The sequence below is a fragment of the Canis lupus genome, chromosome 16 (genome assembly GCF_003254725.2).
Source record: "Canis lupus dingo isolate Sandy chromosome 16, ASM325472v2, whole genome shotgun sequence".
Classification (NCBI taxonomy): domain Eukaryota; kingdom Metazoa; phylum Chordata; class Mammalia; order Carnivora; family Canidae; genus Canis; species Canis lupus.
Window position 1 is genome coordinate 40057353 of NC_064258.1, and position 19078 is coordinate 40076430.

Sequence of the window (19078 nt, forward strand, 5' to 3'; positions counted from 1 at the left end):
TTCTTCATTCCAGTTGGAGGGATTTTACTTCAGTTTTATCTTCATTTGAGAAGTTGAATAAAATAAGGAATTGTTAATAGATGTTCTAGGTTTTTAAGTTCCTAACTACTCCATATATAATAGATTCTCATAATCCTTTTATACTTTAGAGTTTTAATGTATTTTATATTTAAATTGTTTTAAAATACATTGAAGTATTTGAAGACTGTTCTTTTTTTTATTTTATTTATTTATTCATGAGAGACACAGAGGCATAGGCAGAGAGAGAAGCAGGCCCCCTGCGGGGGTGTGTGGGGTGGGGGTGGAGCCCGATGTGGGACTGGATCCCAGGACTCTGGGGTCACGCTCAACCACTGAGCCACCCAGGCGTCCCGACTGTTCTCTTTTTTAAAGTAATGTTTTCTGGGGCAGCTGGGGGGTTCAGTCGATTAAGCGTCCAGCTAGCTCTTGGTTTCAACTCAAGTCATGGACTCATGGGTCATGAGAACGAACCCCCCTCCCCCCATGGATTCTGCGCTCAGTGAGGAGTCTGCTTGAGATTCTCTCCTGCCCCTCCCAGTCAAACACTGCACAGGCTTATGCGCGCGTGCGCACACACACACACACACACACACTCTCAGATCTTTAAAAAATACATTTTCTGTTTGTATTTTATAATAGACCCTTTTCCCTGAAACAAATAGACTTAAAACTCACATGAATAACACTAAGATACAGATTAAATGTTATATAGACAATAAATATTATCATAGTTTAAGAGCAATAAATATTACCCCCAGGCAAAATTCTCAGGACAAGTTTTACTAAAAGATGGGGAATTTGAATTTGCTTTAAAATCACGGCGAAGTTTGGTTAACCAATAAGGATAAAACTCATTCCTTGGTATGGGTCAGGAAAAAAGAGAAAACAGCCTTAAAAACCTGTATAGAGGTGAAAACATGGAGAGAATGTTTGAGGGCTGTGAACAGCGTTTTTACTGAAAACATGATTTTGTTATATAAATAGTGTGAGAAAAATTGTGCTTGATCTGGCCACCTCCAGACTCCCTCCCAGTAAGATCAGGCACACAATTTTGCTACCCATTCTCTGTTGATCTCCTTATTACATTGTGCCTGTGTGAAATTCTCTCCTAATGTCCCCAGTTCTTTTAACATAAAATACATTGAAATACCTGTTTGCAGTTAACTATCTTTAGAGTCTTTTTTTTTTTTCCATTTCAGCATACAGTAATTTCATCTTTTATATAGTTCTCTAAAAGTCATTGTACATGTAGGTACATTGATAACCAAAACTATAGAATCCTTAACTAAATGCCACACAACTTAATAACTACTTTTACTAATTTATGATGTTTAATCCCATAGCACTTCTCAATATGAAAGATACTACTATTATCCCCACTTACAAGGCAACTCAAGCACAGATTGAAATCTTGGTCTACTAAATCAACAGTGTTAAGCACAGTGTTCTCACTCTCTTTTGCCTTTGTGCTTAGATATCTCTGTATGCACATACGCTGTATTTCCTTTTGAGCACAAACACCATGTTTTCTACTTGTTTTTCTCATTTTATGAAGTGCAGTAGCTCTTACTCCTAAGTACTGAATAGGTGTTTGTTGTATTGACTGATTAACTGATTGATTGACTCAAAGATATCTGGCTGATATTGCCAACGCCTCTTAGCAATTTTAAATTTTCTAAGGTTTGTGAGCAGTAGATATGAAAGTGGTGATTTTGGAAGATTTAAGCAGAAATGAAAGATTAATCTAAGCATGATATGATAAGCATTCAGAATCAGTTGTGTCAAAGTAATAGAAAAATTGGCAAATATAGAATTTGTTGTTCACTGGCTTTGTGATTCATGTAGGCACAGATGTCAAAGTTGAAACTGAGATCAGAAGAATGCATGTATTATTGATAGAAGCATGGAATTCTGGCAAGAATAGATTAATTTGTTTGGAGAATATTGACATTTACTTGAGAATATTTTAAAGTATTAGGATATTCAAGTGGTATATTCAAATAAATATATACAACTAATAGTTAATAAGATGTGAAGATACAGACCTGGCTGAGAAGGGGTCTTTCATACAGCAGAACTATTGGATTGAGAAGTATGAATCATTCAAGAGAGAAAACATAAAAAGAGAATAGAACTTCATGGGCACATAATGTAACATCTTTTTTTTTTTTTTTACATCTCTTTTTTATAAAGTATGTTTACCAGTTGAGTGAGAGCTCTGTATTGTAATAAACTCATAACTGAACCTGTAGATTTTGTTTTAAATTTGTTTCTTTAACTGAATGTAAATGTTTATGCTTGTATTAGTTTATATTTACTATGAATTTTTACTTTACATTTTTACTACACATTCATTCTATATTATTTAAAAAGTTAGTTTCATTTTGGATAAAAACATTGGAAATAAAAAATTCTGTTCATTCTTCACAATATATCCAGGCTCAGATCACTTCTTAAACACCTGCCATCAACCTTCTTTAAACTATCAGCATTTTATGTGTGGATTACTCTAATAACCTCTCTCTGGTCTCTTTGCTTCTATCCTTGCTCCATTGTAATCTGTTCTCAGCATAGATCATGTTACTCTTCTGTTCAAAACCTTCCTATTATGGCTTCCCACATAACTCAGGGTAGAATCTAAGTTCCCACCAACGTATTGATCTAACTCTGAACATATCTCTACCTTAAGGCTCTTGTACTGACCATTATTCCCTTGCCTTGTATGTGCTTGCCCCCAAATCAGTATGGCTAACTACTGTCCTTAATGTACAATTTATTTTATATTATTTATACATTCATTGTTTCTTGTCTATCTTCCTTCAGCTTCCTGCCCCCAGAACGCAGACATATACACACACCATAAGCCCCTGAGGCCAGGTTTATTTGTTAACTATTTTATTTCAAGTGCCTAGAAATGTACCCACTACATGTTAGACATTCAGTAAATATTGGAATGAATATAATGACAACAATAGCTAACACTTAAGGCTTACTTCATATTATACTTTCCTAAAAGCTTTAAATTTTTGTAACAACCTAGTTTTATAGATGAAGAAACTGAACCCAAAGGTTGATTAAATAACATGCCCAATCCCTCAAGCTAGAATTCAAACCTAGCAACCTGGTTTGTAACTAGACCTCCCAACCATTAGCATTAGAGTACAGTACTCCTGTTAAAGATGATCATGTTTGGTGCTATAAAGTTTTAATAGTAGAACCTCAAACTGTCTATCAGCCTATTATATGCAAAATACTTCTTTATGTAACTGAATTCACATTGATAGCATCCTGATTAAATATAAAGATGCATGTTGATAATTTATAGCCTTCAAATAGTAAGTTTAAAGAAATAGAAAATTAAACCAAGAATTTAATGTCTCATTTGGCAGGTTAGCAAGTTCAACCAGTAACATCCATCATTAGTTAAACCCATTCTCAAGGCCTTCAAAGCCATGGTACTGTCAGCTATGTTATATGGGTCTAATATCTGAATCCTTATCAGTCTCATTTTCATTTCTTAGACAGGTTTCATTTATCATACTTTTGTACTATATTTCATATCAGATGTCAAGATAGAGTCTCTGATGTCAAAGATTTAGAGGCAGTGATTTCCCAGTTTCACTCATCAAGATGCAGTGGTCCTAGACATATGGAGAAAATGGATGACACTGGACTTTTAAAGCAATTGGAAAACTTCAGAGAAAGTGTCATTATTAAGACAATATAAGTTTCAAGGATATAAACTAAAGCTTCCTGAAGAACTAGACTAGAAAATCTGTCATAGCAGATAGTCCAGCATGATGTAATGGGATTCAGACTCAGCAATATTTTGCTCATATTGCAATCAGTGAGGCAGCAACATAAATAAATACGAAGTACAAATAATGTTTAGAGGATGATTTAATAGATATGCTAAAAGATTCATTATTAAGGAATAACTGCCTAGCCACCCAGGGCATTTGTTATCTACAGGAATATGCTTATGTATATAGAATTATCAAAATATTATCTATCATGTGAGTCCTAAGAGTGGATATGTGGACATCCATTTTCATTGACACATGAAAAAAAGAGAAATGTAAGAATCTATGCTTCAAAAGAGTGATTCTTGTTTATTTTATGTGTCTTTTATAGACTGCTTCATAACAACATCTTTTTTATCACCTAATAGCTTCGTAAGTAACAAAAAAATTATCTGTACTGGGAAAATGAATTATAGATACATTAAATGGCTTTCCTAGGGAAAATCATTCAATTTGTTGGCAAAACTGGAAGACTGGAATAGGCACAGAGAAGTTCTGTTCCTCATACAAGTCTTAGACCCGTCACAGGTGTAAAATACTTGGTGATAGAAAAGGAGTGATTTTGTTCTTAACACAGAATGATGTAAAATTTAAGCTACATTTGATTTTTGTCATTACATTTTAGATTACTTCTATAATAATGACTTGGGAATATTAATCTTCCTTGATAGTTGCTTATTTTGAGGATATAAAGAAAAAAACATACATTTATATTATACTTTTTTTTAAATATATTATACTTTTCACATACACCTGATATGAAAGAACTACCAAAGCTTTTGCAGTATTGATTTAAAGATTTTTTTTTTTTAATTTATCCATTCATGAGAGACACACACAGAGAAAGAGAGGTGCAGAGACACAGGCAGAGGGAGAAGCAGGCTCCACACAGGGAGCACAATGTGGGACTCGATCCCAGGTCCCCAAGGATCAGGCCCTGGGCTGAAGGCGGTGCTAAACCGCTGAGTCACCCAGGGTCCCTCAGTTGGACTTTAAAATGCTGAATATAACAGCTTCTTTCTAACATTTTTGGTTACAAAAGAAATTCTATAAGAATAATTATACTATGCATTTCAAGTTTTCTTTAGTCACTTAATGAAATTAAAACTATGAGCCTAGAAAATGTGTTGTCAATAAAATATTACAAAAATTACTTAGAACAGAAGTCATAGGTCCTTGGAAAAAAAGTCTTATTTGTTACAATTTTAATATCTCAACATTTTGAAAATACAAATGAGATCTTTACCTCATTGATCATATTACCAGTTTTCTTTTTAAATTTTTTTTTATTGGAGTTCCAATTTGCCAACATATAGCATAACACCCAGTGCTCATCCTGCCAAGTGCCCGCCTCAGTGCCCATCAGCCCAACCCCCCACCCACCTCCCTTTCCACTACCCCTTGTTCATTTCCCAGAGTTAGGTGTCTCTCATGTTTTGTCACCCTCACTGATATTTTCTCTCCTTTCCCTTTATTCCCTTTCACTAATTGTTATATTCCCCAAAAGAAAGAGACCGTATAATGTTTGTCCTTTTCTGATTGACTTATTTCACTCAGCATAATACCCTCCAGGTCCATCCACGTCGAAGCAAATGGTGGGTATTTGTCATTTCTAATGGCTGAGCATATTACCAGTTCTGTTCAGAAAGTAAAAGGTGCCTTTCCAAACATGGTTTATCTCACTAGTATCTGAGGCTTAGGCATGTTTTTCTTACCCTAGAAGTTTTCTAGCCCTACAGTCTGTGTTCTCATTGGTTGACCTTCTAGGAAGGGGCAATTCTAATGAACTGTTTGACAGCATATTCTGCTTAGGATTTCCTTATTATTGGATTATGTGAGATTTTTCTTTCTTCTATTTTGTTATTACCAGCCCCACTCCTCACCCCACTGCCTTACAATACATGAACTTCCAGTCTTATTGACACTGTAAATTCAGGTAAAGCTCATAATGGGAGAGATTTCTCCACTTTACTATTAGGGCTCACAACTTTTTGTAGAGGAGGGTTTAAATAGGACCAAGTACACCCTTTCTAGCCTGGGGCCACAGTTATTCTAAAACTGTCAACTTCTCTTATGTCCCCAGTTAGGAGCTGCTAGCCCACCATTTGGTTCTGCCATTTCTAATATGCTCAGTTTCCACCTCTCAGTAACTTGTATCGTTCTAGAAAATATCTCCTAATTTTGGACAGGATGATTGAAATTTGAATTTTTAGACTTGTGTTGTCATAACCTCTGCCTGTTGCTTGGGTTCAGTTTGCAGCCAGCACTCTTTTTATAGGCTTGCATCCATAGAGCTAAATGACTACATTTGAAATAGCAATTCTTTATTGTTTATAAAAACAAAAACTACTCCTACTAATAAGATGTTTTCTATGGATATGTAGCAATTCTTTTATTATCAAAAAAAAAAGTCTTACTAGTAAGATACTTTCTTGGAATATGTAGCAATTATTTTATTATTTAAAGAAAACCAAACTTTTTTTTCTCAATATATAGCTTTTCTAACCACTTTTAAAAGATTACACATTATCTTCTTCCTATACAGCCTCTTACAAAATGCAGATGTGTAGAAATGGCTTTCAACCCATGAATGGTACAAATTTCTGGTACTACTACAGACCTGTTGCTTGATAATCTTCACATATGAAGTCTGAGAATCTGTTTTATTAAACAGATATCCCAGGTGAATGTCCTGCACACACATTTTGAGAATCACTGACTAGGTTAACTGGTCATCCTTTTTCATCTTCAAATATCACAAGAAAAACTGAAGAAATCCTTTTTGTTGTATGGCTGAGGCAGGTAAGGTTTTCACACTCCACAACTGGTCATGCAGTAAGTTCAACTGGAATAGGGCTAAAAGATGTCCTAAAATTTCAGTTAACAGAAGAATGGTAGCTTATTGCTAACAGCTGACAAATGAAATACTTCGAGTGGCAGATTACTCACTGTTTTCATGAAGAACTGTTTTATGTCTATTGTAATTATTAGCTTAAGCCAAATATTTAATGAAGTATTTAGGAATTTCAAGCAGGAGATATGTGCACCCTCTGGAGAAATCACACACAGTGGCATTCTTTGCCACCTAGATGTCGATAATTCCTATTTATATCTCTTCTTTCAGACAAATCCAGAAGGACTCACCCTAGCTATTTTTTTTTTATCTATATCACATCTGCCATTTAGTATAGCAGCCTAGCAAAAACTGATGCTACCTTAGAAAAGTTGATGTAGGATGATGAATTAAAAAGACAGCCCCCTAAGGAAAAGTCTAGAAATGTGTAACTATCAAGAAATAAAAAATATTTTATTAAATGTCAGAGTGATAAGTACCTTGGGATTTCAACTTGTTTTGTGCAGTAACAGTGGGGACCCAGGACACTTTTGCCACTAAACAGAAGCTTGTCTGCCTTCCTACACTCTTCCTTCTCTCACACTTTGTTTTTGCTAGAGACCCAATTAACTGGTTTCATTTTAAGCAAGGCTATAGTATCAGTCAGGGGAAGATCATAGGATGCCTTTAAGTATTTCTATTTAACATTAAGATAATGTATCTTACTAGTGTACAAGACACCTATCCTGGGGTGCCTGGGTGACTCAGTTTAGCATCTGCCTTTGGCTCAGATCATGATCTCCAGGTCTGTCCTGAGAACTAGTGCTGTTTTTGCTTCTCCCTCTCCCTTGCCACCCCCCCCACCCCACACCCACCCCCTGTTCATGGTATACATGTGCACGTAAGTTCTTTCTCTAATAAGTAAAATCTTCAAAATAAGTAAATAAAGGACTCTTTCCTGGACATTGGAATTCCCAGAAAGAAACCGAAAAGGAAATACCAAAAATTACTCCATTTTGGTATTCTGTGTACCTTAGCACACAAAGGAAACTCAGGATGAAGATGTCATTACTGCAGACCTACTAGCATATGTATTTTGAAATACCATCTTATTTACTTAAGAGTTACATACTTACATACTAAAAAAATGATTGATTCTACCAAACACAAAAAAATGGATCTGTCATTCTACATTCTACACAGGCTTTGATCAGGAAAGCAGTGGTTCGTCTACTGGCACCTCTTAAATAGCCAAGATTAATTTCAAAGACAAACATTTAAGAGTACTGAGGCAATCAATTCTTTTGATTTCTTGGAAGTGCTGTCAAAGAAAATACAATATTTTCATCCTGCTTTTTTTATGTTGATAATAAATTGCGTTTCCTTTCCTTGCTAATGCAATCCTTCTTTTACAGAGTAAGAATTATTATCGCTTAAAAGATTGTCTTAAATTCTAAGTTTACACTTAGAATTCTTGTACTTGAGAGTAAGGGACTGAAAAAGGCTAAAAGGATTCATGTAGGTAGTTTTTCACAATATGTACAAGAAGGGGGAAAATAAGCAGACAGAAAGGAAATTTACATGTTATTTGAATCAAGCTGCGTGAAAAAATTGGACAGAAAAAAATCATATAGATGCTGAAAGATAATCCCAGCAGTGTTTCTTCTGGCACTTGACAAGTTCTTGTTTCATTATACAATCATGTATTTTAAAATTAAAGATGGGACCAAAAGCACTTTCGTGGATTTGACCTTGAACGGAGATAGATTGCCATTTGGGTTGACACCCAACAATGTCCAATCTTCACTTCATACATTTGCCATTTTCTTGGTGCCATAAACAATTCTTATTTAAAAATAGATACATTTTTAAAAACGATCTTAATTCAAAACCACTTATATCTATATGGGATTGGTTTAAGTACAATTTTTTGTACTTTTTTCCCAACAAGGAACTTATGCCAAAGCAGATAGATACCAAATATATATTTTATCAATGAATTAAGGAAATTGAATTCTGTGCATTATTGTCTTCAAAAGAGTTATTTCCTGGCTTCTATACATTAAGTGAACAACTTTTTGTATTCTGCTTATATTAATATTTGGTTTTGCTCCAAAGCCCATTAAACTGCAATAGTCTTTGTCCAGGTTCATCAAACAGTAGATACCAATATACATTTTATCAATGAATTAAGGAAATTGAATCCTGTGCATTATTGTCTTCAAAAGAGTTATTTCCTGGCTTCTATACATTAAGTGAACAACTTTTTGTATTCTGCTTATATTAATACTTGGTTTTGCTACAAAGCCCATTAAACTGCAACAGTCTTTGTCCAGGTTCATCAAACAGGTTGGTTGGTTTGCTCCAAGGTAGGTAATTTTAATAGCATCTTAGATGTTTAAAAAATAATTATTCACTGACAGGAAAATATTTAACCCAGATATAATCTACTATTAATTGTATTCTTCTGTGAGTCACATAACTCAGAGTAAAATGTTAAAATTCATTTGAATTTTAGATAACTAATGGTAATAATGATAACACTTTAATGACTACTTATTGGGTTTTAGGCTGATACTGAGTATTTCACATGTATTAGCTAATTCACTTCTCACATTTTGTTTTTTTTTCAACTGGAAACACATTTTTTTTTTCAACTGGAAATAATTGTTTCCAGTTGAACAATTTGAGGCTTAGAGTAATTTTGCTCAAGGTCACACTTGTGGCAGATCCAGGATAGAGATTCCAACACAGGCATTTGGATTGAAATGTATTTTATAAACTACTGTACTATCTTGATTTAATCAATTCAGTGTCTTTCTTCTTCAGATTTAGGAAACTGAGATCCAAATGATTGAATTGACTGAGATTAATGACTAGTTTCTTAAATTGAATGGCTAAACACTAGAAACCAAAACTCCTGACTCTAAGTTCAGTGGACTTTTCATTACAATAGCTTCCTTCTCAGACAATAAATTGTTAGTCCACACTAGTTGTTTTCAGAATATTTAAGTGTATAAAAGGACCCCTTAATGATTACTCAGTACCAACACAATTTTAAAACAATATTGAGAAAACAGAGCAGAAAGATACTATTTTCCCAAGAATTTAGGATTAAGTTAAATGGAGTCAGGTTCCTTTCATTTAGTGACCTATATTATATTTATTTCTCTTTTTCTGATATTCGTATAGAATAGGTATTAGAACTATTATATTAAACAAAACATACTAATTTTTATTACTTGAAATTGAGAGAAGAGTGTTATTCACATATATTATTTACTTATGCTATGCAAAATTCAGTTCCTCTAATTTTTCTTCTAAATAAAATTGTCCTTTAGGTGATACTATGATAATGAACTTCCTGGTAAAATAATTTTTATGAGCAAGTGTTTAATTTTTACTTATATGCTCTATGAATAAGTGTTTGATGGACTGGTCAAGTGAAGAATATTTATATTTATTGTTTGTTAAAACATTTCATCTCCATGAAAGAAATAGATATGTATCGAGTGTCTGAGACCATACAGATTTTCTTCTTGTCCAGTCATCATTCTATAAATGTGCTGTGCTTATAAATACAAGTTTAATATATACTTAGGATGAAATTACCATTAGTTACTAATATTTCCTTCATCAGAATTAGTAAAAATCAGAGAGGAAAAGGATACTAATCATGCTAAAGCTACAAAAGAATTTATTACTTGATGTTTCTTTCAGAGGATTTTGAAAGTGTGTGGATAAATACAATACTTTAAGACCAGATTAAAAATCAAGCACCTTAGTTCATTTTTAATTGGATTAAGACATTGCTTTGGGTGGCTCTGTAAATGAAAGATAACTCTTTCTAAGATCAGTGCTTAAGACCTTTGGAATGTTTATTTGTGTTTGTATTCGTGTGCTTGCTCTTATGGCTCTTAGTGTGCTCTAATAATCTCTCTGTTTACTTTGGTAGACAAATAATGGTCTCACAGTTTCTGTAAGTCATAAAAACATAGTTTTTAGGGCGTTTTGGTTGTTTTCTGTTTTGTTATACTGGGTCCCCATTTCCTAAATTTATACCTGGTACATAAAAATTGCACACTAAAAATTTATCAAATGAATTCTACTTCATTAAATCCTGAAGTCTTTCAGGGTATCTGGTCTTGAAGTGATTTCAGTGACTAAAGAGATGGATAGAAGTCAAATGTTAGTACAGGTTTCTGAATATCATCTTTTAAAATTACACTTCAACACACTAAATTCACCTGTGTAAACAATAATTTCTGAATGGTATTTAAGTATCTTTGTCTAATGTTTAAAAGATACAAATGGTTTGGAATAGAAAGTTTGAAATGATTTGTCCTTGATTATTTTTTATTATGTACTACAAAGAAAGCCAGATGCTATGCTTATTACTTACAATGACATTATCTGACTTACTTTTTAAGACAATATTTTGAGTAATATCTTCCTATTCCTATTAAAGATGTAAGGTTAAATAATTTAATTTGTTCAGGATAACACAGCTAGCAAGTTAGCAGACTCGACTATCTCCAAGCCTTTACTCTGTATTGCTTCATGTATATAAGAAGTAAGCCTATGAGTATTATAGATCAGATATAGTAAAGTAAGTTTCTAAAGACCAACTTTAGATTTCTTTTTGTAGCTGTATGTTTTAATTAGGTAGAGATATGTAGATTCTTTGGAATTGTGATTAGAAGCAGAAAATAGATTACATCATATAATATTGTTCTCACACATTTAAGAATTGAAGATTTCTGAGTAGGGTAATGATAAATTCTCATTAGTTTTAGCAGGATTAATCTGGCTGGCCAATAGACAATAGGGCAGAGGCAGAGAGAAAAAAAGAAGGATATTGCAATGATCCAAGCAAGAGATGGTGACTGCTTAGACCAGACAATACATCTTAGCCCTTATCCTTGGGCATAATTTTTTAAAGATAAATTTATTTATCTTAGATGGAGAGAGTGCAAGCCAAGGGAAGGGCAGAGGGAGACTCCCTGCTGAGCATGCACCACCCTGAGATCATGACTTGAGCTAAAATTAGAAGTTCCAGAGGAGAGCACAGGCAGTAATTTCTCTGACATCAGCCATAGCAACATTCTTCTAGGTATGTCTCCTAGGGTAAGGGAAACAAAAGCAAGGCCAAACTATTGGGACTTCATTGAAATAAAAAGCTTCTGCAAGAAAGGGAACAATCAACAAAACTAAAACACAACCTAGTGAGTGGGAGAAGCTACTGCAAATGATACATTCAAAAAAGGATGAGTATCCAATATAAATATATAAAGAAAAATATATATAAAGAACTTACACATCTCAGCACCCCAAAAAACAATCCCATTAAAAAGAAGACCTGAAGAGACATTTCTCCAAAGAACACTACCAGATGGCCAACAGAAACATAAATTTGAAAAAAAAAAAATGTATGCACCTCTAGATTTATTGCATCATTATTTATAATAGCCAAATTATGGAAGCAGGTCATGTGCCCATCAAAAAATGAAATGATAAAGGTGGTATATATACACAATGGAATATTACTCATTGATAAAATGAATGAAATCTTGTCATTTGTGACAACATGGATGGACATAGTATATAATGCTAGGTGAAATAAGCCCATCAGAGAAAGACAAATACCCTATGATTTCACTCATGTGGAATTTAAGAAACAAAACAAAGGGACAAAGGAAAAAAGAGACAAACCAAAAGACTTAACAATGGAGAACAGACTCTGTAAATGGTTATTAGAGGTGAAATGGGTGGGAGGATAGGTGAAATTGATGAATTGGATTAAGAATAGCCTTACCATAACGAGGGGTAAAAAAGGTTAAGATGGTAAATTTTACATTTCATGCTTTTTACTACAATAAAAACAGTTGAAATGAAAATGTATTCCTATTTGAAAAAGGAAAAAAAAAAGTGGCTGTGTTGTCTGTACACAGGCACACACAGTGGACTATTACTCAGCCATAAAAAATAATGAGATTTTTGCCATGCGTAGCTATATGGATGGACCTGCAGGGTATTCTGCTAATTGCAGTAAATCAGGGAAGATAAATATGTCATGACTCCACATATGTGGAATCAAAAACCAGAAACAGACTCCTAAATATAGAGGAGAAACTGGTGGTTGCCAGATTGAGGTGAGGAAGGAGATGGATGAAATAGATAAGGGAATTAAGGGGTACAAACTTTCAGGTATAAAATAACTCATGGAGATGAAAAGCAGCACATCATGGGCAGTATAGTCAATAATATTGTATTAATATTGTATGGTGATAGATGGTGACTACACTTACTTGGTGAACTTTGAGTATGTACAGAATTGTCATTATTAGTGTTGTGTACCTGTTACTAATAGAACATTGTGTGTCTCAATTATACCTCAATTTTTCTAAAAAAGGGGGGCTGGCATCCTAGAGGTCAATAAAATATTACCAAAACAGGAGAGTGATCACATGTAGCAGATTCTTCAGGTAAAGTAAGGCTGAAATAAGAACATAGGATTTGAAACATAAAAGACTACTGATGATATTCACCAGAGAAAATTTTTATTTAAACACAAATGTTTTGGGGCGCCTGGGTGGCTCAGTCAGAAAAATGTCTGCTCAGGTCATGATCCCAGGGCCGTGGGGTTGAGCCCTACATTGGGCTCCCTGCTCAGCAGAAAGCCTACTTCTCTTTCTCCCTCTGCTGGTTCCCCCTGCTTATGCACATGCATACTTCTCTCTTGTCAAATAAATAAAATCTTTAAAAAATTAAAAAATTAAACACAAATATTTTGAAACCACTCATCTAGACAATCTCATGATCTTGTTTCTCTAAATTTATTATTCCGACACAGGCAAGCTACCTTGCATTTGTTCTATATATCTGAACATATTATCCAGTATTGTTAAATTTGAATTTTTAGTTATGTGAATATTCACTTTATTTACTTTACATTTATTAGAATGGTAAAGACTTTCTTAGTTTTGGAGGTCTTAGTTTCTAATCAGACTTGAAGTGATGCCAAACATAGCTTATGGTGTTTCTATTTGTTTTTCTGTGTTTTTTTTTTTTTTCATCATTTCACTATTATCATTCATTAGTAATGTTAAAAACCTTAAATGATTAGCTGGCAGCTAAGGTATGATTTTCAAAGCTATTTTTATGTTTATATAAGTTAATTTAAATGGTTAGAGTTAGAAGAAAACACTTAGGGATCCCTGGGTGGCGCAGCGGTTTGGCGCCTGCCTTTGGCCCAGGGCGCGATCCTGGAGACCCGGGATCGAATCCCACATCGGGCTCCCGGTGCATAGAGCCTGCTTGTCCCTCTGCCTGTGTCTCTGCCTTTCTCTCTCTCTATCATAAATAAGTGAAAATTGAAAAAAAAGACTAAAAAAAAAAAAAAAAAAAAAAGAAGAAAACACTTAATGTAATAGGCTTCCTCGGGAGCTGTAATGGAGTCAACCAGAAATGATTCTTTTTTTTAGTCAGTTTGCTTGAAGCTGGGCTTAAAGAACACCTCAAAATACCTTTGAATAAGGCAGCTGCCCTATGAATTACTGATATTAGAGATGGAAATAAAGACTGTTTAGGTCAGAATAGAAAAACCAGCCTTTAATGAAAATACCAAAACACCATTTGTGACAAAACACAGAAGCCTTCATGTACTTCAAAAAGATCGCAGAAATCATCTAATTCTGTTTCTGATTTTATAGATGAAGGGATATTGAATTTCTAAGAAATTTGTTGACCTGTTCAAGATTAAGGCCAAGAAGGAATAATTTTCTGACTCCTAGTTCCTCCTCCTAAGAGTATACTCTTATATATGCTTTCATCTGTATTTATTGTCAAAAATAAAAACAAAAGATTTTGAGAGGACCAAAGTAGTCCTCTCAAATGATAAGTATGCTTCAAATGTGGTGTAAAATTGAGGACACTGATTTATATTAGTTATTTTTTCTCCACTTTTTTTTGTTAATCAGAAAACCTAGAAAAGGATTTGTATTTAAAGCAACTGCATAGCAGTTAATTTTCATAAGAGATTAACAGCAGAAATGACAAAAAAAAATTAGTGGAATATACTAGATGGAGATTTGTGTCATGTTTTCTGTAATTGATTGGTGTCAACTATTAATAGTACTTGAGAAATGAGAAACTCTACATTTCTCAGTGTGTTAAAGCAGTTTTAATTTTTTTTGAAAAAGACCAATTTAAATGCTCTAATGGAATAAATACATTTTTAAAGCGATCTTCTTGTTTTAAAACTCTGATACTGTGGAAAATAACAATTTAATATTTGATAGGTAATTTTTTTTTCCTTAAAGATAAACTTATTTGCTCTAATTTGTATCTTACAGTAACTGTGGAATAATCATTACATTGTATGCTTATGTTGTGGTAAACCTTTATTTTTTTTTTTGTAAGATTTTATTATTTATTCATGAGAGACCCAGAGAGAGAGGCAGAGACATAGTCAGAGGGAGAAGCAGGCTCCGTGCACGGAGCCTGATGCAGAACTTGATCCCAGGACTCCGGGATCATGATCTGAGCTGAAGGCAGATGCTCAACCACTGAGCCACCCAGGTGCCCCTGTGGTTAAACCTTTTAACAAGTTATATGAAATTTACTTTTGATGTTAAGTTGCTTTCTACAAATTACAGTAATATCAACTGCTATATTCATTTGTTATTTCCAGTTAACTGTTTTATTCAAAAGAATTATAAATGGGAGCTTAAATTATTCTGTTTTTTCCGTTCATGGTATAAAATTAAAAGTATAAAAAAAAGAAAAAGAAAAACCTACAACAAAAGATCTGTTTTTCCCTAGATTGTAATTTTTTGCTTTTTTTGTCTTCTTTTATAGAGCTACATTCACGGAAGCAGCCAGGCTCAATTCGTGGCAGAGTCCCACATCATTCTGGTACTAAGTATCCTTTAAAATACTGATGGATTAAAAAGAACAAAAGTTGCATGCTATCAAATTGACTTTTTTTTCATGACAATAAATATCAAGATTTTAAAAGACATTAAATTTTAAACTTTACTATGTTACTAACTTTCTAGTTCCTATGCTAATTATTTCCTATTACATAATTTTTATTGAGTCATTAACAAACTATAATTTTCTTTTTTCTTTTTTTTTTTACTGTTGAACTGCAGAGTATATCTTTTGTTCTACATTGGTTGTCTTTGGCTAACATCTTTCTGTTGAGTTTTGTGTGGTCTTACCCTGTAAAAATTCTAACAGAGAGAAGAAAGTGTCCGAAAATATAAAAAGCAGGATTTTTAAAAAACTTGTACTAGTTCCCTTAAACATTATGGTAAGTCAGAAGAGGATGAATTAATGGATTACAATTTATGGTTTGGTGATAAAGAAGACAGGATAGAATAGGAAAGAGGTAAGGTTAAAGTGTCTAATTAAATACAAAATAATACTCTGAGAATGAAATAAAGTTACTTTTTGGTAAACAACTATCTTGGGGGGAACACAGATGTTTGTGTGTCTTGAAAAATATTTGAAGGTTCAGTTTATAATGTTGAACATATTGAGTCATCATCAGGATTTAAAGTATGCTTATGGTATCATTTATAAAATTTGATTACTCTCCTGGTTATTAAGATTCATATTCAACTGAAGTAATCTAGACCAAATTTTTGGTATTTTACATAATCAGAGCTATTTAAACCTTTAAGGTATCTTAGAACCCGTCTAGGGCCAAACCTCACTTTATTGGTAGGAAAACTAAAACCCACAAAATTTAATTAACTTACTTTAGGCTGGAGGAAGAACTAGGATTAGAATTCACTTTTCTTTTTCATGGTCTGTTGGTTAAGTTTTAAATATGTTATTATGGTCTATATTCTAAGATTTCATGAATAAATGTCAGTCATGCCATCTTAAAGTTTTTATTTTTAATCTGGGAGGAAATGACTATCTTTAATATCCTTAAGGTTTTTATTTTTCTCTACCTTATGTCCTAACAATACAGTTTTTAATTCACTAGTAAACATATATTTGCTACTTTCAGTTTTTTAAGTAATCTATTTTATTTGCATAATATGTTCTGGACAGTACATCAGGTGTTGGTATACACTGAGTCTTCTATTAATTATAGTGGAGGAAAGGGGTATGGGTGCTTAAAGCACTTTCAATTCTCAAGAACCTCACAAACTTCCTCATTTTTAAAATGAGGATTAGCGAAGTAACCATGGCATTTCTGTGTGAAGTAAATGAGCACAGAAAAAGCATCGTATACTCACTACAGGTTGTTTTGGCTGTTTTTCCCATATTCCCATCAGTTCTACATTTGTATTTCTTCCACCCTTTACACATACTGTGTGCATATGTGGAAGTGTGCATATCTATAGACCATTTCTTGCTTGCATGCAGTTAATTATCTGTATCCTTTATTAAGAAGCTACTAGTATGAGTATGTTTTTGCTGTAGTTTGTCTCATAGATTACAATTGGAAATATCTATATCTGAATTAAAATTCTCAGGTTTTGTACCAGGCTTCTCTTTTCTACTTTAACATGGTAAGAGATTAATACTTTCTGCAATCAGAGGGGCCTTGGGTAAGAAAATGAAATATTTCCAAATCTTTGTATTGGAACATCTCCTTCTCCTTATTGGAAATTAAAGGAAGGCCATCTTTACTGTTATCTCTACATTATATAAATGTATTTATACATTTGTGTTGAAGCACATTGATAGGAAACAAACTATCATGGGTAGCATTTTAGCTCTTCTTTATCGTAGGCTTTTCTTTTCTATTCTATTTCAATCCATGAAATAGCACCTTAGCACTGTACTTATTCAAAGCAGCTAGTCTATTAAACACGGGTATCTGGCAAAAAGCTATGTTGAGACCATCATTGTATGGCAGGAATTCTCCAAGGTTTCATTTCATGGCTCATTGACATCAAGCTGAGATTTAGGATGCAAAGAAATTTCACAAACAGTATGAAGTCTTCCATATAGATTTTTAACAGTGATACCTAACAGAATTAAAAGGACTTATTTTCCCTTTGTGCTACCAATAATTACTTGTTGCTTTATTCTCCTGGTTTGTTTTATAGATAACTATAAAAGAGAATATCTTTTAAAATGGTGGACTTATTAAACTTATTGGTGAAAGTTAAAAGTAATTAATTTCTGGTTTTACTTTCACTTATTTTTAAACTTAGCATGTATTTTTGTTTTGTAATTTGCATGTGTATTTTTTATACAAAAAAAAAAAAAAACCTGTAAATTCCAGATGGTCACTTTTTATTTATCTGGAGAGAATATGCCTGCTTTTTTATTTTCTCCTTTTGATTTAGTAAGCCAAATCATTAAATGCAATTGCTATGTGCAAAATTTTGTTGAAAAAAATCTAAGAACAGATGGAGTCATTTGATGTCATAGGTTATAGATCCGTATTCACTAAAAATAAGATTTTTCTCCCTATTAGTAGTGTTTTATTTTCTCAGTACTTTGATTAGGAAAAGAAAAAAAAAGTCTTAAGTATTTCATGAGAGAAAACTATATAAAAAAGGAATAAGAAATATCATGACATTTTAATATGGAATATGTGAACTAAGAATAACTTACATAATCCTTTTATTTTTCCCAGTAAAAATTCATTGTTATTTATTTTTCATGCAAAAGTAAGATATTTGAAGGCAGAATGATAGAAAAATAATTGTAATTCAGCATGACAGATGTTATAATCAGTACTTGGAAGCTCAAAAGGAGGAAGAACAACTTAATACCTAGAGAACTTGCACTGACTTTTCAGCTGGTTTTGATAAAATGGAAAAAAAAAGGAGTTTTCCAGACAGAGGATGAATGAGAATATTCTAGTAGAAGGTCTGCCAGGTACAAAAACATAAAATGAGAGTGAATATTCACAAATGCTTAAGAGAAGATTGATGAAAGGTTACTTTGGATAGATAATGAAAATATTACGGTATCTTGCTACGAAAAAGATACATGTGCTAGTGGATACAGAATACATGAGTTTTAGGACTGACTTTTTAAACTCTGATATGTTGCTTAGTTTCCATATCCTTCAAGTTATAGGGCCTCAAGATGATGACAGGAGATAAACATCTCTTGGAAGTAAAAGTGCTAATTTAAAAGGCAAAGCATACACTAGCAATAATTTTAAAATATTTAAATATACATATAAATCCTTGTAATGATCACATTTGCTTTTCTTATGAGAAATACATTTGTTTTCCATTTCTTATGAATGAATATTATTTTACTTTGCATCTGTTTTCAATCTGTGATAGAGAGCAAATGTTTTAGTATGTTATATCCAAGGAAAGCCATACTACATACAAAAATTAATGATGGATGTAAATTGAAGATAATTTTTAATTTAGATCTCTGTAAGTCTTCTATAATATGCTTTTTTTTTCACATCTGTTCTCATTTA

At 33.1% G+C, this 19078-nt stretch overlaps 1 protein-coding gene across 5 annotated transcripts in view; it reads left to right on the forward strand.

Moving 5' to 3' along the window:
- Window positions 1-19078, forward strand: part of TUSC3 (tumor suppressor candidate 3) — a 287831-nt gene that overhangs the window by 240888 nt on the left and 27865 nt on the right. For all 5 annotated transcript variants that reach the window (XR_007402703.1, XM_025474441.2, XM_025474284.3 and 2 more), the window contains exon 7: window positions 15517-15580. Coding sequence is in view for 4 of the 5 variants with exons in the window: in XM_025474441.2 (XP_025330226.1) it covers window positions 15517-15580 (64 nt within the window). In the remaining variant the exon portion in view is untranslated. The remainder of the gene's footprint in view (window positions 1-15516; window positions 15581-19078) is intronic.